General features: G+C 37.1%; 1 protein-coding gene and 1 pseudogene across 1 annotated transcript; both read left to right on the top strand.

Moving 5' to 3' along the window:
- The first annotated feature begins 188 nt into the window (after positions 1-188).
- Positions 189-18,696, top strand: LOC119775703 (annotated as a pseudogene).
- Positions 18,697-20,331: 1,635 nt separating this feature from the next.
- Positions 20,332-25,506, top strand: polr2f (RNA polymerase II, I and III subunit F). The gene is made up of 5 exons (XM_038273733.1): positions 20,332-20,493; positions 20,619-20,688; positions 20,803-20,933; positions 24,947-25,018; positions 25,114-25,506. The coding sequence occupies exons 1-5, from the start codon at positions 20,474-20,476 to the stop codon at positions 25,202-25,204; spliced, it is 384 nt and encodes a 127-aa protein (XP_038129661.1). The 5' UTR covers positions 20,332-20,473; the 3' UTR covers positions 25,205-25,506.
- The last annotated feature ends 2,246 nt before the right edge of the window (positions 25,507-27,752 follow it).

The following is a 27,752-nucleotide window of genomic DNA, read 5'->3' as shown; positions in this document are numbered from 1 at the left end:
AAACAACACATATTTAACTTGATGACATCTTAAACAAAATAAAGATAAAGCATTTAATAAAAAAAAAAATGAGAAGTTAAACAACACATATTTATCTGTGAAATAGAAAGCATGTGCCCCATGATGCTGATAATAATATTGTAACTGGAAACCTCTGCTTCCTAATTATAGAAGTGGAGCAGCTCTATGTCTCCCTCTAGCGGTGGTATTTCATAGACACAGTCGAGCACAAGGTGGAGCGATCCAGTCGCTGTATTTTATTTTATTTATTTCACTTTAACAGCTACTTTGGGAAGTTTTTAAGGAGGATTCGTAGAAGTGGGTATATTTCGAACCATAGATCTCCTCCCATCGAGCTCCCTGGTTGTTTTTTTTGGTGAAAAACCGAGTCTGCGGTTTGGTGAGTGAGAAAAAAACTCCTTCTTTAACTTTGCTTATGGCTAAAAACCATCCAGATGTTTTTATGTGAAGATGCACGTTTAGTTGTAATGATAAAAATCCTCTCTTGTATCCTGGTTAGTGGAGTCGCAGCAGAAGCTGCAGCGGTTTTGCAGTTTGAAAGATGATCATCGTTTCCTGTTCTCTTCACCAAACCAACGCGGCTCTGCTTGTTTGTTTGATGCCCGACCCGTAAAAGGCAATGCTGATCCCCTCCACACCTGAAAGTTGCGGAAGAAATGGCATCACCGAAGGCTCTGCTGGAGTGGTGCCGCGTCACATGCGCTGGTTACCCCGCTGTGGAAATAAAGAACATGTCAGGCTCATTCAGGGATGGGCTGGCGTTTTGTGCCATCATCCACAAACATCGACCCGACCTGATGTAAGTAGACCAAAGGTTTCAGTCGTTTAGCTGCGCTGGAGCTTGAACTTTTCATAGATTGATGCCTTCTCCTGACTGGAAACTCTTCATTTAGATTTAAAATAAACCGAATGAAATTGCAACACTATGCTGTGGAGACTAATCTGCTGTCCTCGTTAGATTAATCCTTAATCCTTTTCAGGTCAACTTTCTGTAAAGGGATCATCTGATTTCTAAATCACTTCCTAAAAATACTCATTCCTCTTAAATATTCACACTAATAAAAAAAAAAACACAACTATAACTAAAATATTTGGTCAAACTTGTTGCTAATTATTTTTAATGGATCTCAAATCTGGTGGAGAGTAATCTGTGCAGAACATAAAAGTCCTGCCATATAGTGTGCATGGGGTTTTTCCACTAAGCCTTGATCCATTCTGCTCTGGCTGTAAGTTTTTGCTCATTATCCTAAAGAAAGACAAACCTCCTCATCGTTCTGGAATTCAACAGGTTTTCTTCCAGGATTGCCTCATACTCCCTCTATCTATCCCCAATATAAAGAGATTTTGCAAGAGGTGATGTGGTGTGCTGGCTCTCCGGCACACGAAGGGTATAGAATATAATCTTTGAACATCTTAGGGCTTTGCTTTTAGCTGTCTTTTGGCCATTCCCCAAGATTTGTTGAGTCCAACTCCAAAAATGTTCTAATCACAGTTGCCACCTGCTAGCTCAGGTAGACAGATTGCTTGCAGGTTTGTGTCATTTTTGTTCATTATGATGTTGGTTCAGTCACAGCGCGTGAACACTAATTTAATGCATCATACCATTGCTAACCTCCAGTCTTTTAAAACTTGTAATCTGCCATTCATAAATGTAGCTGGTTTATATTGATGTTAAACCTTTTTGTTTGAAATCTTCTGTCAGTTTTTTGTAATCTCCCTCTATTCCTCTCTCTTAACTCCAGAGATTTCAGCTCTCTCTCCAGGGAAAATGTTTATCAGAATAACAAGCTGGTGAGTCATTTGCATCCATGTTTTGACATAAACTTGTATGAATTTCTCAGGCAGTATTGTGTTTGCTATTCCCTTTAGTAGTACTAGAAACTGATCTAACCTCTTGAATCTATAGGCTTTTGAGGTTGCAGAAACAAAGCTGGGAATCCCTCCTCTGCTGGACCCAAAGGACATGGTTTCTACCACCATGCCGGATTTTCTGAGTGTCATCACCTACGTTTCTCATTACTACAACTTCTTCAGTGCAAAGTTTCATGGTTTGTTGAGAGAAACCCATTTTTTTCTGGTCATTTAGCTTTCATAGTATGTATTGCTTTACGATTGTTGAAGTGAAACAGCCCACAGTTATGCAGTTCAAATGGATTTTTGTGAGGTACAGTTGAGTAAGAAAACAGACCAGGACTACCCCAGCCTTTCATTCAACAATTCAAAGGTCAAACAACTTTACAAACTTTAAAAAAAATGACTGTCATACTATTTATTAAGGTTAGTAGTTAGATATCACATTTCTCAGTTTGGAGCAGGAATTCAAACCCTTGTTCCCGTATCAGGGCTGACCTCCCTGTGCTGGAGCACCGGCAGTAGTTTCAGTTCTGGGCTTTCGGCTCAATTGTCCTTGTCTAACACTTCAGATGGATTAAGGTTGAGACTAAAGATTGGTAACATTACTGCCTTGCTAATGATGCATTAGTAAAATCCTGTATTAATTACTGCAGACATATCTTAGTCTAAAAGTCTGAAACCGTAAAAATGAACTTTTTTTTGTGTGCAGTAGCATGATTTCATCCTAAGACCTTTTGAAAGACCTTTTTTTGGAATGACCTTTTGAAATCTAAAATATTTAACCGTATTGAATTCATTATTACTTTAGAAGAGGTTAATTTTACATCTGATGAACTCTCTCTGTGTTAGTTTGATACATTTTTTTTTTGTCATTATTCTGCTGAAAGTGGCAATTCATTGTTTTTTTTTTTTTGTTTTTTTTATCTGGTATTTTCATGACCTAGCACAACTCCAGACCCACAGCATGACATATCCTCTTCTGTACTTTACAGTGGAAAACCTAACTGAGGTGTTTAATGAAATTGTTTTTGCCTCAAGTACTCAGTTGAAATAGAAATGGCGTCTAATAGCACTTTGTGCCGTAGTTCTAAAATTCAGCTCTAGTGACTTTTCTCCGTTATCATCCTAATGTTTGGCGGCAAAATAGATATGTGCTATGGGGTAGATATTGATTAATACTCAGAAGTGTTTAGAAACTCTTAACTTAAAAGTAACATTCGAATTCTAACTGATTTAAGTATTTTAAATACTTAGTAGGCCTACTACTGATGAGTTCACTGCCAAAAGGGTTTTTCCCCCCCCCTGCTCTCATTTCTAATATAGAAACTTAATTTTAAACTTTTAGGTTTAGTTTACCAGATTTTCTAAAGGGTTTTATTGTTTCTATTTTCAATGTTTGCTCCTTTTCCCTCTCGTTTTAAGCCCTGTTAGTTGATCAGGGGATGTCGAGTTAAAGCGAAATACATTTTTAGGCCTAGAAAAGCTAATTTCAGCAAATCAGCAGTGTTTGAAAGTCATGTATTTAAGAAATGGAAAAGAATATTAAGCAGAGAGCTGACACTGGATCTGTAAGATGCTGTGTGTCCTAGCATATGGTTTGTAAAGTTTTGAAAACATGTGTTGGTCAAAAACTGTTGTTTATAAGTCAATATTCAACAAAGTGGCTTTGAGTTCGCTTTATGTGCCTCCTTTTTGTTTTTATTTCTATTTTTTATTATTGACTGTTCATGTGACTGGAATCTCCAAACATCCCTCAGGTTTCATTTCCCAAACTGTTCTCTGTCACCTTCTCAGCAGGTCCCTCCAGATCCCGTTCATCACACGTTTTAAACATCTCAAAGGGATATAAAACTCTGAGAAGCCAGAAGGTGGAGTCTCGTAGCTTCTGCTTCTCCCATGTCGCAGCTTCAGCTGCTGTCTTCGCCGTATGACTGGTTTCTTTTCTGCTTTCAGAGCCTGACTGAACTGGAAACCAGCAGAGAAGGCTGTGCTAATGCAAGCGCATGGGCAGTGTGTACTTTATGTCTGAAGCCTGTTCACCTCATACAGAGATATCTAATTGATGGAAAGGTTTACCATCGCGGCTGTTTTAGGTGAGGGATGCCTGTTTTAACTGAGTGGTGTTATTTTACACCCATGTGAGTGATTAAGTATTCACTTACTTTTTTGGGGTTGTTAATTAGAGATAAAGTAGTTATGCATATTTATAGGGGAAATGGCTTTTTAATATTCTTTCTACAAAAATCATTTGGCGACCAACATTTTTTGAGAACAATCAGTAGTTAGTGCATGTTTTTTATTTATTTTTTATTTTCCTGACTTTGATTAGGCCATTCTAATGCAGGGAAATGCTATTATCTTAAGTAGTTTGGGGTTGTTTCCCTGCTGGAAACATAACCTCCTCTCCTCTTTATCACTGGTTTTCACCAGGAATGCAATTTATTTAGCTCTTTCCATATACCAATCAACTTTCCCTCATTTTCCTACAGCTGCCCAAGAAAAGCATCCCTGCAGCATCATGCTGCCATCGTCATGTTTATTGGGGGGAATGATGCATTCAGGGTAGTGTGCAAATTAGTTTTTCCAAAACACCTGGAATGTTGCCCAAAACAAGGATGTTAGTGCAACTTAAAGAGAGCACATTCTTTTACATGTTCTACATGCTTTGTTGTTCATGACTGGACCTGCAAACAGGAATATTTTAATGTTGTTGTTTTTTCATAGCTTCTCTCCTAGCTTATTAGCCAGTTTGTTTATAGGGAGGCTTTTGAAAACATGTGATTCCAACAGATTTTCTTTTTCTTTTATTGTCTTTCACTTCAGAGTAATATAATATTGTATGTTGGTCTATTTTTAAAAATCACGATGGAATTATATTTGTTAATCTAATGTTGCAAAGGTGTAAAAAATGTAATTCAGATTAATCTTTTGTAAGGCAGTGCTTCAGTCTTCCATACAGAAGTAAATTTTGGCTGTAGGTTGAATGATCCCTTTAATAACATACAGGTGCTGGTCATAAAATTAGAATATCATGAAAAAGTAGATTGATTTCAGTAATTCCACTTAAAAAGTGAAACTTGTATATTATATTCATACATTACATACAAACTCATATATTTCAGATGTTTATTTTGTTTAATTTTGATGATTACAAATGACAACAAATGAAAATCTCAAATTCATCATATCAGAAAATTAGAATATTGTGAAAAGGTTCAAAATTGATGGCCCCTGGTGCCACACTCTAATCAGCTAATTAACTCAAACCACCTGCAAAAGCCTTTAAATGGTCTTTCAGTCTAGTTCTATAGGCTACACAATCATGGGGAAGACTGCTGACTTGACAGTTGTCCAAAAGACGACCATCGACACCTTGCACAAGGAGGGCAAGACACAAAAGGTCATCGCTAAAGAGGCTGGCTGTTCACAGAGCTCAGTGTCCAAGCACATTAATAGAGAGGCGAAGGGAAGGAAAAGATGTGGTCGAAAAAAGTGTACAAGCAAGAGAGATAACCGCACCCTGGAGAGGATTGTGAAACAAAACCCATTCAAAAATGTGGGGGAGATTCACAAAGAGTGGACTGCAGCTGGAGTGAGTGCTTCAAGAACCACCACACACAGACGTATGAAAGACATGGGTTTCTGCTGTCGCATTCCTTGTGTCAAGCCACTCTTGAACCACAGACAGCGTCAGAAGCGTCTTGCCTGGGCTAAAGAGAAACAGGACTGGACTGCTGGTGAGTGGTCCAAAGTCATGTTCTCTGATGAAAGTAAATTTTTCATTTCCTTTGGAAATCAAGGTCCCAGAGTCTGGAGGAAAAGAAGAGAGGCACTTCATCCACGTTGCTTGAAGTCCAGTGTAAAGTTTCCACAGTCAGTGATGGTTTGGGGTGCCATGTCATCTGCTGGTGTTGGTCCATTGTGTTTTCTGAGGTCCAGGGTCAACGCAGCCACATACCAGGAAGTTTTAGAGCACTTCATGCTTCCTGCAGCTGACCAACTTTTTGGAGATGCAGATTTCATTTTCCAACAGGACTTGGCACCTGCACACAGTGCCAAAGCTACCAGTACCTGGTTGAAGGACCATGGTATCCCTGTTCTTAATTGGCCAGCAAACTCTCCTGACCTTAACCCCATAGAAAATCTATGGGGTATTGTGAAGAAGAAGATGCAATACACCAGACCCAACAATTCAGAAGAGCTAAAAGCCACTATTAGAGCAACCTGGGCTATCATAACACCTGAGCAGTGCCACAGACTGATCGACTCCATGCCACGCCGCATTGCTGCAGTAATACAGGCCAAAGGAGGCCCAACTAAATACTGAGTGCTGTACATGCTCATACTTTTCATGTTCATACTTTTCAGTTGGCCAACATTTCTATAAATCCTTTGTTTTTATTGGTCTTCAGTAATATTCTAATTTTCTGATATGATGAATTTGAGATTTTCATTTGTTGTCATTTGTAATCATCAAAATTAAACAAAATAAACATCTGAAATATATGAGTTTGTATGTAATGTATGAATATAATATACAAGTTTCACTTTTTAAGTGGAATTACTGAAATCAATCTACTTTTTCATGATATTCTAATTTTATGACCAGCACCTGTAGTGTGTTATTCTGCAGAACTTTTAATATTTTCACTTTTGTTTCAGGTGCAAAGTTTGCAGCTGCGTTCTTTTACCCGGCTGTTATACTCAGGGGAGGGATACGACGTCATTCGTCTGCACTCACCATGTAACAGACAGCAAAGCTGCTGGTGTCGATAGCAACAGGAATTTCAGATCAGCTGATAAACAGCCTGATCATCCATCCCAGACAGTTGTTTACTCTCTGAGTGGGTTGGCTATCTGCAGCGTGCCTCGTTATGCTCCGAGGGCAGAGTCACGGGACAAACTGGTTTCTAAAACACACCAAAATGAGGAGACTCAGAGGCTGCAGGGGAAAAACAGGGAAAATCCTCATCCTCTACATCCCGGTGATTTAGGGCAGACTGTGGAGGATAGCAAGGGACAAAAAGCGCCGTCAAAGACCTCTGAACTCTCCTTAAGCTCCACACAAGGGACTGAGGGGGGTGCATATCCTGCCCCCACTCCCAGAAAATGTGCAGACTCCCCTGGGCTTCCTGTTCCTGCACCCAGGTCCAGAACCACCCAAACAATGGGCAGCTCCCCTGCTGCAGGTAAACAATACTGTTTTACTGTAGTGGCCTAATCTTTCCATATCTATCTGGCTCATGTCAGAATCTAAGATAAAGATAAATGAGATGTTTTGTTTTCATCTTTTCTCTGTTTGGAATCAGAAATCCAGAGTGAATCTTCACCTCATCCTTCCCGCATGTAAGTGTACTAAAGCGATTTATTATGGTTACACAAACACAATGTTATTAAGATCACTTTGATCTACTTATATCAGTTCCCAGATGTATGGCAGCTGCTTTTATCATATGAAATGCACATAAATTAGATTGTGAAAGACAGAAAGGGCAGCTAAACCTGAGTTATCTCTAGTAACATATGTAAGTGGGCTAGAACCTTTCATGCAAATAATCATGATAGGAAGAACAATTCAAACCTTGATATTTTTATACATGTCTAAGTCTGCATTTATTTTTGGTAAAGAGCTAAAAACTTCTAGTAACTAATTTTCATAATTTATTATCTGATTTCAGTCCGTTTTTATTTACAGAAAACTTTTCTTTCAGTTAAATGCAACACAGAGGGCTAATTTTCAAAACGTTTTCACGTCTTAAAACAGACACAAACATGTCAAAGGATGATGCATTTTTTTTTATTTTTTTTTACATCTGTGCCTTCATCAGTATCCTTAATGTAATGACCAAACTGTGCAGATTTATGAGTGGAGGATATGCAAATGTAAACATCTACCCAAGCAGAGATTTTTCAAGATCAAAAATTCCAGTGAGGTTGCTGTTTTTGCATCTTTTTCTTAGTACTTCTGAATGTCATGTGCAAAGTTTCACACAAAAATATCTGCAGTCGTGACCAAAATGAGGGATCGGTATCATTCCAGAGGATGGAGAGAAGAACGTCAGAAATAATAATGGTCAAATTTAGATCTGCAGCTAACGACTATTTTACAAATCTGTTAATCTGTCAATTATTTTTTCAATTAATCGATTAATAATCAGATGGCAAAGGGTTCCCTGAAGGAAACTTTTTGCGAAATTAAACCAGGTGAAACTAAACATTTTCCACTCGAGGAGTTTTGGTTAGAGCGGATTGACAGACAAAAAAGATTTTTATCTTAAATGCAAAATGTTTACATATGTTTTCTAACAATTTCAGTGTGATTACTGCTTTAAGTAGGTTGCTCTGTCAGCTAAAGGCATATTTTAGAGCCTCTACAGTCCAGTTAACGATTTATCAATTACTGAATCGATTAACTGTTTCAGCCATACTAGAATTATAGTGATACAGGCCAGCAGAAGTTTAAGCAGTTGGAGGGCAGGAAATCTTTATTCAATTAAACCAAATTGAAAAAACTGACAGGTTTTGCAAATGTAAAAAAGAGGCATAGATATGCAAAATATGTTTAAAAACAATAATATCATAATCCAAGAATATTTAAATAATATTTCAAAAACAAAGAGGACCGAAAGCGAAGGATCTGATACATAGAATTTATGAAATGTAGTGTTATAGTCAGTTATAGTGGGTATAGTTATAGGAGAACAGGGACTGAGTAAAGGCCGAGACCATAGAAGGTATTACTTCTTGGTCTCGGTTGGTGAGGTCTTGACTAAAACACTAACAAAATGAAAAAATAAATAAATAGAAAAAATAAAATTCTGAAAAATTATGTATGAAAATATTATCTAAAAAGTATGAAATTGTAAAATCTAAATTAAAAAGATAAATAATAAACATAATTAGAATTTCTGGAATTTTTTTAAACATTATGTTAAATTTGATAAACAGATTAAATCAACATACTAAGTTAGAATAATAATCTGAACATTAACTAAGGAAATTCAGCTAGTTTAAGTTTTCTTTCAATCTTTAGGACTCTCAAATGTCACCAGGGCCTCACTACCTCCCCACACATATATTTAGTCTGTTATTTTTTCTGTTTCAAAGGGTCTCTAAGGGTGTCCCCGGCCTCCTTAGGTGTGTGTGTGTGAGTTTGTGTGTGTATGATTGTGTGTCTCTGTGTTGCCCTGTGACAGACTGGCGACCTGTCCAGGGTGCACCCCGCCCCTTGCCCAGCGACTGCCGGACAAAGCCACCAGCCCCACCGTGACCCTGATAGACTAATCAAGAGAACATGAATGAATGCTGTCTGAGCCACTTTCAGTCATGACCCGGATTTCCTGACCGAAGGCCGACCTGTAAATTAGGAGCAGGGCCAAAAATCTCTCTCTTCATCAGAACGGACTGGGGCAGCATACTGCACCAGTCACACTGATCCATCTGTCGATCACCTGCTCTGTTCTCCCCTCAATCATAAACAAGACTCATAGATACTTTAACTCCCCTAATGAAAGCAAAAATAGTTTTTAGTTTTAGTTTTGGATCTAGCTCTTTTAAACAATTGATCTGATTTGCAGCGAATGCGTCTAAATGTTTGATTGTAAAGAGATGAGACTGAGGGAGCTATTAGTCTATTTAGCACATTGCGATCTTAGCATTGTGATTAAACAATAGTCTTAAAAATTGAGACGATAATTTAGCTACAGAGTATATTTTTTTGTAATAAGATGCTGGTCTTTGCTCTGAAATGCATTTTTTCCAGGCGCTATAGTGAAAAAACTTCACTGATCAATCAGGAGATAAAACCAGCATCGTGTAGGTTCTGTTTTACATCTAATCTGAGATTGTTTTTAAAAAATCATGTGGATTTTATGGGATCTTTAAAAAGATCAAAGCCATTGTCTATTTAAAATGACTCTGGATTTGATAAACCAAACAGTCTTATTAAACAGCAAAACCTAAATGTGTCTCATAAACTCAGTAAAAGGATCATCTTAATGATTAATATTCACTGTAAGAATAAGAATTGTTGAATATATATATATATATATATATATATATATATATATATATATATATATATATATTATTTATTATATTTATTTTTCCTTTTTTTCTATTAAACTTAAACAAAATAAGGTGAAAAATTATTTAGATTATTCATAAGGGGATCAGGGGGAAATGTAAAGTAATTAAAAAAACTGTTTTTCATCAGGTCTCAGGTTATTTCAAAGGTTTTATCACCTGTTTCTGAATTGGGCAAGCGGTTTGCAACAGGAAGTGAGAGGAGAAAATGAAAGTTACGGTCTTCTAAAGCAGAGAATTTACAAACATCTGCTGAGGACAGGGGGAGAAGCTTTAATAAAAACAGATATGGATGCAAAGAGCCACTCTCTTCAATATAGGAAGTAATGCACATGCATAACCCTGTACCTCTACTAAACGTGTGTTAGAGCATGCAGGAGCCCATTTCTCCTAGTGCATGCATTACTCATACAGCCTTACTTTCAGTTTACAAATTTTCCATTGCAGTGTGTCAGACTTACCACCGGTTAGTGAAAAGGGGGACAAGCACATAGGACGGCCTTACGTAAACATATCAGCAGAATGATTGGCAATTAGGAGGACCACTTATTATGATGATCCACCCAGGAAAAGAACATCCTCCACTATACCTTTAGGATTTTATTTTTCATTAAATTGGGCAATGAAAGTATTCACAAAATTAGCTTTAGATATATTGAAATACCTTAAAAGCTCACATTGCTTTTCTTCCTCATTTTACATGGTAAAAATGACACAATGATAACAAATTTTACACAAGTCTCAGAGTAGACAAAAAAGAAGCAGAAATTACCAAATGAAACAAAAGATTACCAGTGGATAGAAAACGGAGGGAGCGGCCATGCCGCTCTTCACCTGATCTCAAAGCTTGGCTGCTGAATGCACTGATGAATCCATGAGGATGTGCATTTATCGGCCAATACAAGGGAAAAAAAAATCTGCCAGCTGATATATTGATCCATCTCTACCTCAGAGTCCAATCTAACATGAACATTTTTGCATCAATAGTTTAAACAAGGCGACCTTCACCTGGCTGACTTGATCAAGTCCTGCTTTTTGGAAAAACTACAGCTGCTCTGAGAGCTCAGCTCAAAACAATCTTCAATCAGTTCAGACTCTCTTCTAAGTCCTGTTATATTAGAACCAGGCAGGTTAAAGTTGATGGACGAACAACCAGGAGCTCTTCCTCTGTGATGCTGGAGAGTTTCACAGATGTGAGATTAGGAGGATCAGGAGGTTGTGTTAGGAGCACATCCAGTTTATAGTTTATAAGACCTTTATAGGTCAAGTTACCATTTTTTAAAACTCGTTTAACCCTTACAAATGGAGCCCCAGCACTAGATCTATATCCAGCCTTTCAGCAAAGATGCTGCTACATGGCTGTACATCTTATTTTGGCATTTTACCAATTAGATGATCCTTTGAATAATATTTTACCTACTGTAAATCAAGTTTGAAAAAAAAGTTAACAAGTTAAGAAAAAAGGTAAAAAGCTAATTGAAAAGTTAAAAAGTTAATAAGCCTAATTAACAGTTATATTTAGGTTTATGAACTAAAAAGTGTCAGTGCCAGTATCAGCATTAATGCCTCTAAGGTTATGTTGTACCAAAAAAAAAAAATGTTTCTTTCACTCCCAGAGTGTTTTTCATGAATTTCTTATAGAAGCACTTTTGTTATTTTTCTTGACATATTCGAGCAAGTTAGCGCTTTTAGTTATTACCGGTACTCTGACATTCATTTTTGCCATCAAAATATCCATATTCTTTGAACGTTTCAAAGGTAAAAAGCTCTTGTCCTGGATTTCAATACCACTATTGGCTTTAAATTTAGATTTTCAAAGTATTTCACTGAGTGCCCTATAAAGGGTTAAACCTTACAAAGACTCCTGAGCTATTAAAAAGGAAACACTTCACGGTGAAAATCCTTTTCCTTCCTTTTATTCTAATGTAAACATCCAGTGAGGCTGTAGGTTGCTTTTCTATAAACAAGCCTCAAAGGCAGAGATGAGGAAGTAAAAAGATAACTTTGAGTACGAGCTGCTGCTTTAAACAGGAAGCATTGAAATAGTATGAGAGCAAACCTCTGAGATCACCTGTTTTCTCTCTCCTCATGTTAAACAGCACCAGTCCTAAAGTGAAAAGCAACCATCCCTGGATGACCATAGTGCACCCTGGACCTTGGAGTCAGCTGCCTCCTGTTCCTCCCCCAGTACCTCTCCCTCGGTCCAAAACCGTCTCTAATCCCCAGACGCCATGGAACAGACCCAGAATGTCTGCTCCTAATCCATTTGAAGAAGAGGAGGAGGAGAATGAAGCTCAGCAGGAAGCTCCCAAACAGCAGTCGGCCAATCAGGGAGAGGTGTCAGCGACTGCTGTTTATTCAGAGAAGAGTGAGAACCCTGATGTTGAAGCTGGTTTGGATGAAGGAGAAAAACTGGAACAGGATGAAGAGTGCTCTAGGAGGCTGCATGATGGTGCTGAACCTGATCCTGCCGAGGGTCAGGGGGAAGGAAGCATCGAAGAACCTGCAGAGGGAGGTCCATCCGGCGCATCGGATGCAACAGAACCAGGGTTGGCTTCAGAACAGCGCTCCAATTTACCCAGAAGTCTGTCGGTGCCAACAATCCCATCTGAGCGCTCTGAAACCGACTCGACACCTGCAGGGCAAGATGAGGCCAATCTATCCATCTCATCATGTGGACGTGAGGTAGGAGACATGAATAATTAGGAAAACAATTGAATCTGTGTTTACGCCACAGGTGTCAAGAAACAAATTAAAGTGATTCATTACCTTACTGAAGTAGAAATTTTGGCATTTTATACTTTACTTGTGTAATCATTTTTCAGACAAATTTTTACTTCTACTCCATAATTGTTTTTTTTGCAATGATCTATGCTTTCTACTCCTTACATAAAACAAAAAGACTTGTTAGTTTTGTTTTATGTCAGCTAATTTTTTCCATTATGGTAGGTTGGTATTTACAAAAAATAAAAACCATCAAAAAATATTTTCTTTCTTTCACCCAATACATTTTTTTGTGGTTGAACTCTGTACTGCACCTACTTGTTCGCCACCTACCTTCGTAAATAGTTTTTCAAGGTGATGTAATGCTAAAATTGCCACTGTTGCTATTAGTTACAAAACTAATGGAAAAAAGCATAAGGAAGTTATGGTCTAGAATTGTAGAAAAATTTTCCTTTAATAGGCTAGTGCAGTAAAGCATCTGTCCTTAACATTTTCCTGCATTACGATTATACTTTAAGTAGTTTTAAAAATTGTACTTTTACACTTTCACTTGAGTAAAAAGCTTAAGTTGATACTGTAACTTCTACAAAAGTTTTTAAAAGGTAGGATTTATACTTCTACTTGACTGATAAATATTAATACTTTTGACACCATGGGTTTGAGCTTTTTTTTTAGGTTTATATTGCTTTTTATTCCGCTGTTTGGCATGTTATTTTTATAGCACAGCGTAATGTTTCATAAAAATGCTCGCAAAACACTGTTTTATTCTGCAGTGGTACAGTTCATAATCCCGATATTTCAAACAGAGGTTAATGACAACTTTCCTGTTTTCTGTATTGAAAGGCACGTAAAGTTTGTCTAACATTCAATCAGACTAACGTTATTTTGTTTTAGGTATATTAATATGGCCAAAATGGTTTGTATTTGCTAACAAGGGAGAAAATCAATTGATTTTTTTTATTTGAAGTTCACAAGAACCTTTAGCAGCAAAACACTTGTTCAGTAGGATGCTACCACTACCGTGCATCACAGCTGGGACTATGTTCTAACGGTTGACTTTTTTTTTAGGCCGATGCCAATACCAGTTTATTACAAAGATGAAATGAAAATCTTTACAAGTTGATTTTTATTTTTTTTTTAGATGAAATGTCCAATTTTTACAGTATGATCTTGAGTCAAAGTAATGTTGTCAGGTGAAATTATCTTTCTGCATAGACAGATTTTTAGTTTTTGCGGCTTTTATTACCTTTCCACTTAAGTTTTTTTTTTTTATCTTGTTTCTTGACTGTCCAAAAACACCAGATCTATAATATTTGAGACAAAGCTTTTGAGACCTCCACATCATCAGTTTGATCTATTAGTTCTTGGAAAAACGTGAAAAAAAAATGGATTAATAGTTGCACAGATACGCAAATAGCTTTCACTTATTTAAAATGTGTTTTTTATTGTTTGTCAAAATGCTGAGTGACAACTTAAGTTCCCAAATAAATACATTTTCAGACCACCTTTTTTATGATTTCGGCTTAAAGTGTTAAAGTCTTTGTCCCAGAGTGCATTTTATTTCTATTTTATTAGACTAATTTCCCCATATTTAAAGGAGCATTCCTACCAGTAAAAACATCCATTGCAGTGCTTATAGTTTACTCAGATACAAATCAGAAGCTTATAAAGTCCTGACATCCTTATCTGAGCTCTCCTAAACTATTTAAAAGCTGTAAACATTTTAGTTAGGAGAAAAAATATTTTAAAACCTCTCCCAATCTTCACTCCTAGATTAATCTAGATTTGGTAACTATTGCTAATATAATTTTAATATCAGAACAAAGCTAACATGAGGTTTCTTCTGTTTCTTATGCTCCTGTCAAAAATTATATGCATTTGGATAAAGTTTGTTGTCTTCCCAAATTATTTTTTTTTTGTAGGAAAAGGTGCAGGGAAAAACCTTATGAAGAAAAGGTCGACCCAAATGGATAATTAGCTGACAGTTGTTCCCTGTCATCCATAATGGCTATTGAGATAATGTCAAAACAATCCAATATGAAGTTGCATCATAACAAACAGCCATTACATTTCAAAATGTTTTTTTTTGTTGTTCTATTTTTCAGTCAGCCTATAAAGAAAGTCCATTTGCCCACTCATCTGAGATGCCCAGGTCCCAGACGGTTCAGAACCTGTCGTCCACTCGTGGGCCCGCTCCTGGCCATGGCTTCCCTCTCATCAGGAGGGAGGTACAGAGTCTAAATGTTTAATTAAATCGCTGATGCTTTTAGTTACAATAAAGATGGAGTTTAATCTGAATTTATTCCACTACTGAAATGCTCTCTCTGTTTACACGTTAGGTGAGGACAGACCAAAGCGTTTCCATGGAGGACCTGCGGCTGCAGATCAGAAACCTGGACGGCCATCTGGAAGCCCTGGAAAAACGAGGAGTCGACCTGGAGAGGAATATCAGAGAATGCAGGATGGGTACATCTAACATCTAACGCTCCATACTGAAGGATTTCTGGATAAACAGGATTTTTTCCCCCTTGTTTCTCTGGAGAGATTCATATTTTTTATCAAATCTGTCTGTTTTTATTTCAGGTAAAGAAGAACAGATGCTCATAGAGTGGTTCATTCTTGTCCATGAGCAGCATATTCTGCTGCGCAGAAATAAGGACCTGGTGTATCTGTAAGTAGAGAAGTTCAATCTTAGACAAGTTCATGTTGAAAGCAAAATCTTCTTTGTTCCTTCTGAGATAGAACAGCAAGAAATTGTGCAGAACTGAATGCAAAAAAAAAGCATTTTTTTGTTTGTTTTGTTTATCCACCCAAATAACTATAATAGTAGAAAAGCACTCAGAGAGCAGACCTCCACTAAGCAGCAAATTTGGACTCATATTGTGACCTGCACCTATAGCTAGTGTGAGTAAACGTCCTCTTTTGCCTTGACACTTTTTGCATTCTGACTGGGGCGTCCGGAGAGGAATGATAACAATGTCCGGTTTTCACTGTTTTTAATGGGACCATAATAATATGCTTAAATCGACTGCCGCTTTGATCAGAATACTACTATGTATTTCTTAAGGGATTGTGTTGTGGGAGGGTCTAGCGAGACACACACACACACACACACAGGGAGCAGAGCAATCAGCATTGGACACAAAATGCCGAAACGAAAGTGCAGCTTCACAGATGAACTGCAAAAAAAAACTGCCGGAGATTTCGAAGCTCACATGAACACTAAAATTTTTTTTAAAGCTGTTCGAGGTGAGAGCTCCTCTGTAAAGTTGACCGAGTTTGTTAGACCTGGGAAAATGGAGGAGGCTCTAAAGAGGTAATATGTTGAAGCTGCATTTTCTAATTTAGAAGATTTTGTATTTAGAACATTATTTGATATTATTTATGTAATTTAAAAGAGCTATCATTTTGTCATTGGTAGTTACAGATTTCAGTTTACTATAGAAGTTATTTTTGCACCAATTTGATATAATAAAGCATGTTTATTAACCTCTGAGAAGCCTGTCTGAATCAGTCTGGAGGCTGGGCAAAGTGACCTCCTTTTTAGAAGTCAAAATATAGTCACCTTACCTATAGCTAAAACTCAAACATCTGGATCATGACTTTTTGAGTCTGACGCCAAAGCTGTCAATAGTCACTGCTGCCACCCTCTGGTTTAAGGGCAGAACTTCTTTTTTCCTCCATAAATCCCTATCTCACAATGTGAACAAATCTTTTAAAAGCATCCTGTTTCCAGATTATGATGTGGATCATCACCAAAATGTAATGGATTGTTTGTTGGACTGAGGCGCACCTCTGGTAAAAATGTCGTTATAATCAGTCCATAACTTTTCAAGTTATCCTGTAGACAGACAGGCAGACAGACAGACAGGCTCTCCTGAAAATATAACCTCCTTGGCGGAGGTAATGAAATCGATCACCGTCTGCTCCTTTTAATTTCAGATTTTCAACATCTCTCAGAGCTCTTTTGATTTCATCATTTGATAATCTCAGAATATGATATGATTCCAAACCTACCGGGATGTTTCCCTCTGCCTGAACTTCAGCAGGGACAGGGAAGGAGGTTAGAGCTGATGGGAGATGGATGGAGCTTAATAAAGGACAAACCCTATGGAAACTGATGTCCTCCATCCACCATTAAATACACTGTAAATGGATCTTTTCGATTTATTTTAAACGCATTACGTCACCAATATATGCTAAATTTGTAAAAAAAAACAAAAAAAAAACAATTGAGAATCATGAAGTTAGAATTTAATTTCAGTTTCAAGGTTTCTTCTTAGGATTTTCTGGGTGTGGCTGAAAGGGCAGCTCTGTCATCATGCAGCTGAATTACGTGTGGAATCCATACAGAGAATGTTTTTGTTTTTCCCATTTTCCCGTGAATTATGGCAAACCGCTGCCACGGTTCAGAGGAAAGCTATTTACTGTCAGTTTGTTTGCTGCATTCCAGCTTTTCAGAGCAGAGAAATCTGGTGTTTTTTCGTTTTTTCTTTTTTTTTTCTTTCCATGACCTTTATGACAATATTTTACACGCCTTACTGCATTTTCAAGAATATCCATTTTGCTGAGTGATCAATGACAGATGTTTTTGTGATTTGACAAAGTCAGAACAAATATAAACTGCTACTTTGGATGAACTTTAAGCTGGAACCAAACATTGCACAAAAACTAAGGAAATGTTTGTTTACCAGATTTTTCTTCTTTGTTATAAGTCTTATCACGGTGACATCTACATGACTATTTTCTCATTAAATGGTCTCATATATTTGCATGAAAAATGCTCTGAGCAGCAGAGAAAATCCTTTTTGCATGTGTCAGACAGCTTTAAGTGGGGTTTGATAGTCAATGGAAAAACCAGCCCATCATAACTGGAAGCAGCTGAGTGCTGCAAACAGTGGCCATCTGATTGCTCTGCTTTGAGGGACTGTATTCTATCCTTCAGAGATGTCACCACCTCTGATTATCTTGTTCACGGCACAGTGACCAGACTACAAATGTGGCCTACAATCCAAATTAATTGCTCCTCAAAAACCAGTGTTGCATAAAAAACATCTTTACAGAATGAGATTCCTCAGTTTTTCTGCTACATTTTTTTTTGCAAGGAAGATCCGGCAAAACCTTTAGTGACTTGATGTGAAAATCAACTGCAATAAAACTGTAAATCTGTAAGGTATTGACTGAGAATTATATAGCATGAATCATTTGCAGATTATTATTACGGTAATAATAACACTAAAAACCATTAATTCATCCACAGCTTTGCTATTTAATGTTGTTCTAATACATTTTATTCTTCAAAGAATGATTTGATAATATAAAATTAATGATTAATTTATATTTTCTGAGAGGCAAAACATGGGAATTTAATTGTACTTTTTTTCCCAGCACTAAACAGCAAATATTAGAGGACAGACAAGCAGATGTGGAGTACGAGCTCAGATGTCTTCTCAATAAACCTGGTAGAGTTGTCTCTTTTGACGGTAAATACCATCAGTTTGTTGGTCTTTGTTGAATCTTCATGGATTATTATATTTTTTTTTTAAATCAGAAAAAGACTGGAGTCAGGAGGATAAAAGCCGAGAGGAGCGGCTGATGGCTGAGCTGGTCACCATTATTGAACAGAGGAACCAGATCATCAGCACCTTGGATCAGGATAGGTATACACCAGAAAACAAGGATTCCTCTATTTATTATTATCTTTTTTTTAACATCCCGCAATTTAAAAAAGTTAACATGCTGTTGTTTTTTTTGTCATCAGAGAAAGAGATGAAGACTTTGAAAGCATAGGGAACAAGGGTGAATAATCAATGAAATTGCTTTTTACACAGTGAAATGCAAACTCTGTTGATTTGGAAGCTCCTAATGAACTGATGTTTCTCCTCAGGGTTTCAGCAAGACGGACTGAAAGAGCTGAGAAAATCTAAAGGGAAGCTCAAGGCTTCAAAAGTCTTTAAGATACTGAACTAGAAGACAGAGAGCTGCAAGGAGCCAGTGGAGAGAAAGAGCTGAAGAAGCAGCCTGACCACAATAATAACCCATGTTCAAAGTCACTCATCTCAAACTGTGTTTCTTAAAAAAAAAACATCAGTATGTTAAAAATATGCTGAACCTATTTCAACTTCTATTTTTAAAAGACCAAATTTGTCCTGTTATTAAACCATTTTATTAGTGTTATTTCTTAACTGTTTTGCGCATTGTTTTTTTTTTTTAAAGTGCTCATTGTCTGTATTAAATCAAGGTGAATCCAAATGATTCAAACAAATCTGTCCTGCTTTTTGAACTTGTTCATAGAACTGATCCTTAGCCTTTCTTTAATCCTCAAACACATATATTACAATTAATTTCTATTAAGCAACATAATTACTCCTTATCTGCTTCTCATATTTAATATCAGGCCTTTCTGTTCTCAGTTAAATATTATGATTTAATGTTTTCATATCTTTATGCCTTTATAGATCTACATTGATAAACATGCATCATTTTACACTGATTTAATGTATGTAGTCAGGTTTGGAGAAAGTCTATTGCTGAAACCCCTAATGGGAAAACATCCAATTTATCAAAAGAAAAGAAGAAAAAAAAGGCATCTTTAACAAAATTATGCTGTTAAAACATATTTATCTCTATGTTAGGTGTTACTTTGGTTATGTCAGCATTTAGAGCCAACAAGGTTATAATTAGGATCATCTGCTCTCATTTTAAAATAAGATACCTTTAACTTAACCAGACTGATGGCTGAATCTGAAGCTGGTAACAAATATCTGCAGAGAATGAAGGAAGCCAAAATAAAAGCTAATGATTGAGTCTGCTCTAGTTCCGATGTTGTAGCCCATGTTATGGATATGTTAACCAACCTGCAGTTCTAGTGAATCTCCCTAGAACACATTAATGGGCTTTGTCTAACAATCCTCACATGGTTATGGTTGTCTCTGATGCCTGTGCATCTATTCCTATCACACTTTTGCTTTTAATTGACCCTTTAACTGCCTGGTCAACCTCCAGCCTTCATTTGGTTGATTTAAATATACGCCTCCCTTTTTGGCCTAACCCTCCTATGAAGGGAAGCTACTGTGGGTGAATGTAAGGTTTGAGGTCTTGTCATGGCTTTAAGCTCAAATGTTTGTGTTAATATTTTTTTTTCTGTTATATTTTATAATTTAAATTGAAAATGAAAGTTGTGTTTTTCTTTAGTTTGAAGTCTATCAAAATTATCTTATAAAGGTCAAAATCAAATAAGGGGTCTCTATAAATGTAATGTTTTGAATTAAATTACTTAAATTTACCTTTTTTGTTTTCTGTTTGATTCACACTGTTGAGCGAAGGTCACACAGGAAGGTAAGCCAGGATATAGAAAGTACTGAACTTAAAAAATGTAGGGAAATATTTATTTGAAATATCTTCACATAAAGGAAGAAACAGAAAACTAAAATGGTGTTTGTTTATTTGGAAATCATCATCATTATTCCATGTAGGTTATCCATCCCTTAGTATAAAAATCACATCAAAAGGAAATGTATCTAGAAGAAATTATGTTGATTAACCTCAAAGTGTAAACAAAGACTGTGAAACTTTCTAACTCCAGTAGAGGGCAGTAGAGGCCACTGAGTAAAAGAAGCAGAACTCGAAAGTTCCTCCGCTTTGCGCACACGGAATATTTATCGGTGGGACCAGCCAACCGGAAGTTACATGTAACGCTCATGTGGGCCAATGTTGACAACAAATATTATACCTGAACTACATAAACACTAATATCGGCTACTAAAAAAATCAAATTCCGAATAGAAAAATGTCCGACAACGAAGATAAGTAAGTACTGACGCAGCAAAACCCGGAAACATTCATCTTCATGGTTAAAGAAATGTGTAAATGATATAATTCTGATGCTAACCGACGATTAGCACGTTAACTAACATGCGTTTTTAAATATATAGCTTCGATGATGGAGATTTTGATTACGCTGAAGAGGATGAGGGGTTAGATGACCTCGAGAACGTTGAAGACGTAAGTATCGATATAAACTAAGCATTATTATGAACGCTGAAGCTAATGTTGCTAACCTCGGACTCATTGTAGCACAGCCATGTAGTCTGATTCTGCTTTCTCTCCGCTAAACAGGAGGATCAGGAGAATGTGCAGATCCTCCCTGCAGGAGAGGGACAGCAGGCAAACCAGAAGAGGATCACCACACCGTACATGACCAAGTATGAGAGGGCCAGAGTGCTGGGAACCAGAGCTCTGCAGATAGCGTGAGTGTTGAACAAGCATCCAGTCTGTCAGGGCTTCACATCCCCCAGTTCACACTACTTTTTTTTTTTTTTTTTATACAGGTTTCTTTCTTCTTTTCTATTCCATGTTGACCTAGATACACCTTTAAAATCAATAAATTATATATATTTTTTGAATAATGACAACCTGAGTAAATACAAAACAAATTTTAAATCTGTATTTTCATTATTAGGGCTGGTTATTTTATATTTTAAGTCCTGAATCGATTCTATTTTGATTCATAGCGTTCTAAATTGATTAATTTCGATTCGATCTGTTTTTACAATAATGAAAGTGGTTCAACTGTGTTTCAAAATACTCATGTATTTTATTTATTTTTCCTGTCATATCAAACACAAAGTGCAAACTTGTAAAATCAGACAATTTAAACTTGAGATCTGAAAAAAATTGTCTCAAAAGTGCAAACTTGTTTGTGAAAAGTGGAAAAGCCTCAATCGAACAAGCAGCCGTGACACAGTGGGGACACAACAGACATGCATGAGTTGCATTATCTCCACTGCTCAAACCATATTTGCACCGTTGTCTGTTACAACTACAGGGTGTTTTCTGGTCAGCCCCATTTGTTAATGTCTTCAGTCAACCTATTGGGTATATTTGCAGCTGTCTGGCTTGAAGTAATCTTGAGTGCATCTTTCCTGCTCATTGGAATGCGTCACGTGCATTACTACAAAACTAATCGATCTCATTTCCTAGACATCGATTATATTGATTTTTTTACCCAGCACTATACATTATTAAATGTATAGTGGAGGATTTTTGCGAATTTTTGAAAAGACGCGCCCTTCTCACCTAAGAAAAAAGATGTACATGCACCTCCCTGTACCCGCTCCTGAGAGGGAATACCTATTAATCGTGTGTGAGAGCGTGCACGAGCCAATTTCTTCTCGTGCACGCTCTGTTTAAAAGTTGCTGTGTGCGTCGCTCATACAAGCTTATTTTCCATAAGAAGATTTGCCATTTTTCCAGTATGTCAGACTCACCACCGGTAAGTGAAAATGCGGACGAACACGCAGGACGGACTTATGTAAACATTAGGCGTGGTCACGGTTTTCGGTTCGGTATATGTTTATTGTTACACCGAAAAATAAAAAAAATTGTAAAAAATTATAAAAATTAATGAAAATATTTTTTTGTAATGAAAAAAAATCCAAAAAAAATTATGAATTGTAATTATTTTTAATGATTCGCAGAAACCATGGATCATTTCCGCGTGTTTTGCTGCTTTGAATTTAATCATCTCGCGCACGCTCTCTACCATCTCCAAGGAACTCAGAGCGGAGCGGACGGGAGCCACAGCGGACGCTACAGACTTTGCTTTGTGCAGGCGGTCTGGAGCGCAGCGGGGCAGAGCGCTGACGGCGTATGTGGGATTTCGGGGTTAGCATGACATGTTGGTCATGTTGCTGTTAGCATAAACAAAACGTGTTGCACAATGCTTGCACACTGTTGCACTTTTATCCACAACTTTCTTTCCGCCGTCATCGTAGGTCACTCTAAATGCAAACTGGTCCCATACAGCAGACCTATAAAGTGCTGCTGGCGCGTCTTCCAACTCCTGTTCTTTCCCACTCGCCAGTCCGACACAATTCTCCACAACTGATTTTTTTCCCTGCTACACCCGGCTACGCTGCTTCGCTTCTTCTTCTTCTTGTTTACTACTGGCGGTTGGCTTTGGTCGCAGTACCGCCACCTTCTGCTCTGGAGTGTAAACGCTTCGCCTATGAGAAAAAGGAGCAGCGCATGAACCGAACGCAACACACGCGAATCGAACCGAGACAGTTGAACCGAACGGTTCGGACGGTTTTCAAAAACCCTTCCATCCCTAGTAAACATATCACCAGAAATATTTACACTTGGGAGGACCACTTATTTTTATGATCCACTCGGAAAAAGAACATCCTTCCCTACACCTTTAAATAAACTGATCTCCTTAAAAGTGGGAAAGTCATGGTTGCTTTTCTGCTGCACAAACCAACAACACTTGTCTCTAAAGTTTTGTACTTATGGGCATATTTTCTGCCAGACAACAGAATTCATTAATACTGGCAAGTGGTCTATATTTGAGACCAGCAAAGTAGCTCCTGACCATCCTAGTACCATCTCTGTGTTTTTCCTTCAGATGGACACACTTCTTCATACTAAATGTAGCACTTTTATGCAGAACGCATAGTTTCACATCCTTAGAAAAAGTGGCCCAGGATTTTGGGAATCACTAGGTTTTTTTGTTTTGTTGACACATTTGAACTGTTCTTATACGTTTTTTTTGGGTCGGCCCTGGTTTGTAACTTGAAACACCCACATAGAAGTAATTTTTGTTAAACTGTCCAATCCTGTGCTCCAGTAAGACCAGTGGTTCCTGGAAGGCTTTAGATGTTCTTTTGTGACCCCTGAATGAGTTGCATATTGACCCTCACTATAATTGCTATAATTTTGTTAGTTGACGCCTCCTGGGAAAGTCATGAATGTTCCATGTGTTCTCTGTTTGTTAACAACTATCACTGTCACTGTTAAAGCCATTTAAATGTTTTTTTTAACCATTCCCACATTAATAGATTCCACTTTTATCAGTTCTCAAAAAAAATATAACGTTTTAGTTTTCTTTTACATTTTCCAACGAGCTGTATTGTTGTCATTTCTTTATTCTACAGCCCTGGCAGATAATTAAGTTTCTGATATCTAAGGTTACTTTTGCGGAAAGGATTTATTGTTATTTGCTGAGCCTGATCTGTCTGAAGACAACCTTTTCCAGGGTTCCCGCGGGTCCTTAAAAAGTCTTAAAAGGCATTGAATTCTTCAAAATAAAACTAAGGCCTTAATTGGTATTAAAATGTCTTAAATTAGTCTTTCGTAGGTCTTAATTTTGAAAACTTCATAAATAGGATTATTTTAATTACGATTTATTTTTGTAATCTAAATAAAATGTTAAAATTGACAATATTTATTTTTTTATTTTTTTAACAGGAAGGCTGTGAGTCTGTGAATTTACGAGTAATTTCTCTAGAAAACCAGTGGGATTCTCCTGGATTTTACCTTCGGTTTTCAGAGCATAAAAAGTACCAAACATAGCAGGGAAACACAAATACTTGTTTTGGTCTCCCGAGTCTGCATGTGCAATTTGGAGGCGACTGTGTTTTTCTCCCAGTTAGAAGCCTTATTTCCAAGTACATGGTAGTAGGGCAACACCTAACGATTATTTTGCAAATCGATTAATCTGTTGATTATTATTTTTTTGATTAATAAATTTTTAATTGGACAGCAAAAGGTTCCTTTTTTAGGAAATATTTAGGAAATTAAACCAGGTGAAACTAAATCTTTTTCACTTGAGGAGTTCTGGATTGACCATATTGACAGGCAAAATTTTTTTTTTTTTTTTATCTTAAATGCCAAATGTTTATATATATTTATTTTTTTTTACAATTTTGATATGATTCCTGCTCTAAGTGCTCTGTCAGCTAGACGCATGTTTACAGTCTCTATACTCCAGTTAACGATTAATCAATTACTAAACTAGTTGACAATTATTTCAATAATAGATTAATCCGATTAATCGTTTCGGCCACACAGGGCGCCCTACCATGGGGATGTTAGTTTCAGCATAGATACTGTAGATTGATGTTGCTCCTGCTCAGTGAGATCCTTTAGATAGCAGCCACTGTCAAGGCATTATGTAACAGGTAGGAGGCGGCACCCATGCAGAGCAAACTAATCAGTACTAATTCAGCTCTTTAATGACCAATTAGACCAGATTGATCAGTTCTTTCCCACTTCCCTCCACGCTGCATCTGCTCTCTACTTACAGCCAACACCTTATCAAACCACAAAACCTCTAACAGCTTTTCATATGCTTAAAACGTATTCAGAAGTGCCCCAAATTGTTATTCAACTTTTGCATTTGCAACACTTGCAGAATATTGGAATTTTAATGCAGTGAATTTATCCTATAAATATTTATTCTGATGTATTTTACACACAGCATGTGTGCTCCAGTGATGGTAGAGCTGGAAGGAGAAACAGACCCCTTGCAGATCGCTATGAAAGAACTTAAGTAAGTCACAGTAAAAGTGCTGAATCCTCTCTTATCGGCACACATTTCAGAACAAAATTCTTGTTTAATCTCAGTTTGTGGTTTTATTCCAACAGAAGCAGAAAGATCCCCATCATCATCCGCAGGTATCTTCCTGATGGCAGCTATGAAGACTGGGGCTGTGATGAGCTCATTGTAACCGATTAGACCTCTTATCCGGCGTCAGCGTCCATCTGCTCTCTCCGTATTTCACTATTCTCTGTGTTGCAGTTTAACACATATTCTCACAGATTGAAGCGGGTCAAGATCAGAAGTATTAATTTATTCTGTTTTAACAGCTGTAGTGCAAGGAAGCGCCACAAGAGGGACACATGTCACTTAAACATATTTTTTCCTTTTTTAATTCATAAAATACTCTCTTGTTGAAATATTCCATTTGTTGTTTTTTTGAAAGAAATTATTTGTGTAAAGAAACCGTTTTATTGTTCTGAATAAACTCTTTTCTATAAGCTTCCACTTCCTTATTTACCTATAGCGTAATGTGTCACCCTGGTGTTTTGCAGATTTGAATTTACACATGAAACGTCAGTAATTTGTCTATGATTTGACTATACAAATGTCCAATTACACAGTGACACGTCTTTGAATTTTTACCAAGGTGCCAAGAAAAACAGTTCATACAATTGTCAACCACAAACTTCAATGCAATTTTATTTTCTGTGATGGACCAACACTAAACATGATTAGTTCCTGGTAAGTGAATAAAAGAGTGAATAAGATCTGGGAACATCATTTTTTTCAAGTTTTTTTTATGTATGTGTTCTTTGTAGTCTAATAATAACTGTTACCTTAACCCTAAACCACTTTCAAATTAGTTTTCTGTTATATATATATATATATATAAGTTTAATGAGAAGAACCTGAGTTCATCACCAAAATGTTTTCCTAATATTTTCAAACTACAATTTTTGTGACCAAACTGCATGTTAACTGTTTAATTTCATAGTGGTTTATTTCAAACAAAAGAAAAGAGAAAAAGACAAATGGTCATACACTTTGTTACACAATTTGAACAAGTGAAAAACATAAGATCTTGATCATTAAGATCCATATCATTTTTAATTCTTAATAATTTCGTGCTCCACAAAAAAAGAAACCACATATTAAACCTTTTGTTATTTCATATTAATATAATCCATGATATTGTTTGCCTTCGATACGCCCATCCTACATGACATGTTTTTCAATAATTTCATTTTTGTATAGTCTTCTAAACTGCTTTCTATTTACAGTTTGAGTCCATTCCATAGATTTACCCCCCACGATAGATGAAAACTTACTGGGTGAACTGATTAATCCCGACGTATCTCACCATGTTTACTGATGTCAGCCCCACCTGGATTAATCAATTCATCAAGCAGAAAAATACTTAAATTTAGGAAGTAGTGGATTATGCATTGTTGTATAATCAATTATGCGATTGTTACTGTGACCATTTCTCCCACCTGAGGTGTGGAAATCTGTAGCTCTTCCAGAGTTAACATTGCTGCCTTGGCTGATTTCCTGGTTGTTTCTTTAACTTAAAGCTGATGTGACATAGAATAGATATAAGGGCACAGACATGGTATGTTAGAGAAGGTGTTGAACTGTGGATGCAAACCAATCACATATTTTGGAATTGTCCTAAAATTTGTCCATCCATTTTCTGTCACGCTTATCCCCAAGCAAGGGCTGCTCCCAGCTGTCAATGGGCGAGAGGCGGGGAACATCCTGGACAGGTCGCCAGTGCATCACAGGGCAACACAGAGACAAACAACCATTCACACGTCTAAGGACAATTTAGAAGCCAATTAAGCTAAGAGTCATATTTTTGGCCTTTGGGAGGAAGCTGGGGTACCCGGAGAGAACCCACACACGCTTGAGGGAAAAAAAAAAACTCCATGCAGAGACAGCCGGGTCAGGAAACAAAAAACTAAACCTGATGTAAAACTGAGTAACAACGTAAAACAGATTTCAGGTTGATTCACCAAAGTTAGAGCCCTGATTGTAGTTAGTTTATTTTCATGTTTTTATTAAAGCTATAAAAGCACCGGATGCTTTTTGTACAGAAGTTCAGAAGTTGCCTTCAAGCGCAGTAGCCAGTTCACTCCAGCTGATAAACAACTTTAAAAACTGTCCCGACGAGGCTCCCTTCTCTTCCCACGCACATGCAAAGCAGCTAAACAGTCTCTTTATTGTTATTGTGGGAATGAGCTGCTGTTCGGGCAGAAAGTTGCAAGCTGGAGGAAAAAGGAGTTTTAAAGGTTTGTAATATTACTAGCCATGCCTCAGAAAAGGCTCTGTGACTGGTGAAAAGATGTAGATATTATCTGCTAAGCATGGGATCTATAGAGCAATGAAAAGTCATTGTCCCACCGTGGATCTCATTTCTTTTTGCTTGATATCGGAAAGCAGTTTTTTAGGATGTTTGGATTGATTAGTGGATTTTTAGCCAGTTCCTTCTGAGTCTGGTATATAGGACAGACTGACCTTACACACTTTTTAGATCTGCTCACAAACATTCAGGTCTTTGTGACGACAGTTACAAAACATTAAACTTATTAACCTTTAATCTTCAATCTATAAACATTTTGATGCAAAAGTTATTCAAATCCATTGCAAAGCCCTTGCTGTATTTAAATATGTCTTCCCCATAATATTATTTACTGATATCATCTATTTTAAGAACAGCACCCATCCTCCCTACAATTAAAAA

Source organism: Cyprinodon tularosa, unplaced genomic scaffold (assembly GCF_016077235.1).
Source record: "Cyprinodon tularosa strain WSP-4 unplaced genomic scaffold, ASM1607723v1 ctg89, whole genome shotgun sequence".
NCBI lineage: Eukaryota > Metazoa > Chordata > Actinopteri > Cyprinodontiformes > Cyprinodontidae > Cyprinodon > Cyprinodon tularosa.
The sequence above is the reverse complement of the archived record's forward strand: the minus strand, read 5'-3'. Positions and strand labels throughout refer to the sequence as shown.

Excerpts from the sequence above, each read along its gene's own strand:
- polr2f (XM_038273733.1), top strand. The coding sequence starts at position 20,474 with ATGTCCGACAACGAAGATAA. Across the intron at positions 20,494-20,618 it reads ATGTCCGACAACGAAGATAA|CTTCGATGATGGAGATTTTG; the intron begins GTAAGTACTGAC and ends TTAAATATATAG. Across the intron at positions 20,934-24,946 it reads ACCAGAGCTCTGCAGATAGC|CATGTGTGCTCCAGTGATGG; the intron begins GTGAGTGTTGAA and ends TTTTACACACAG.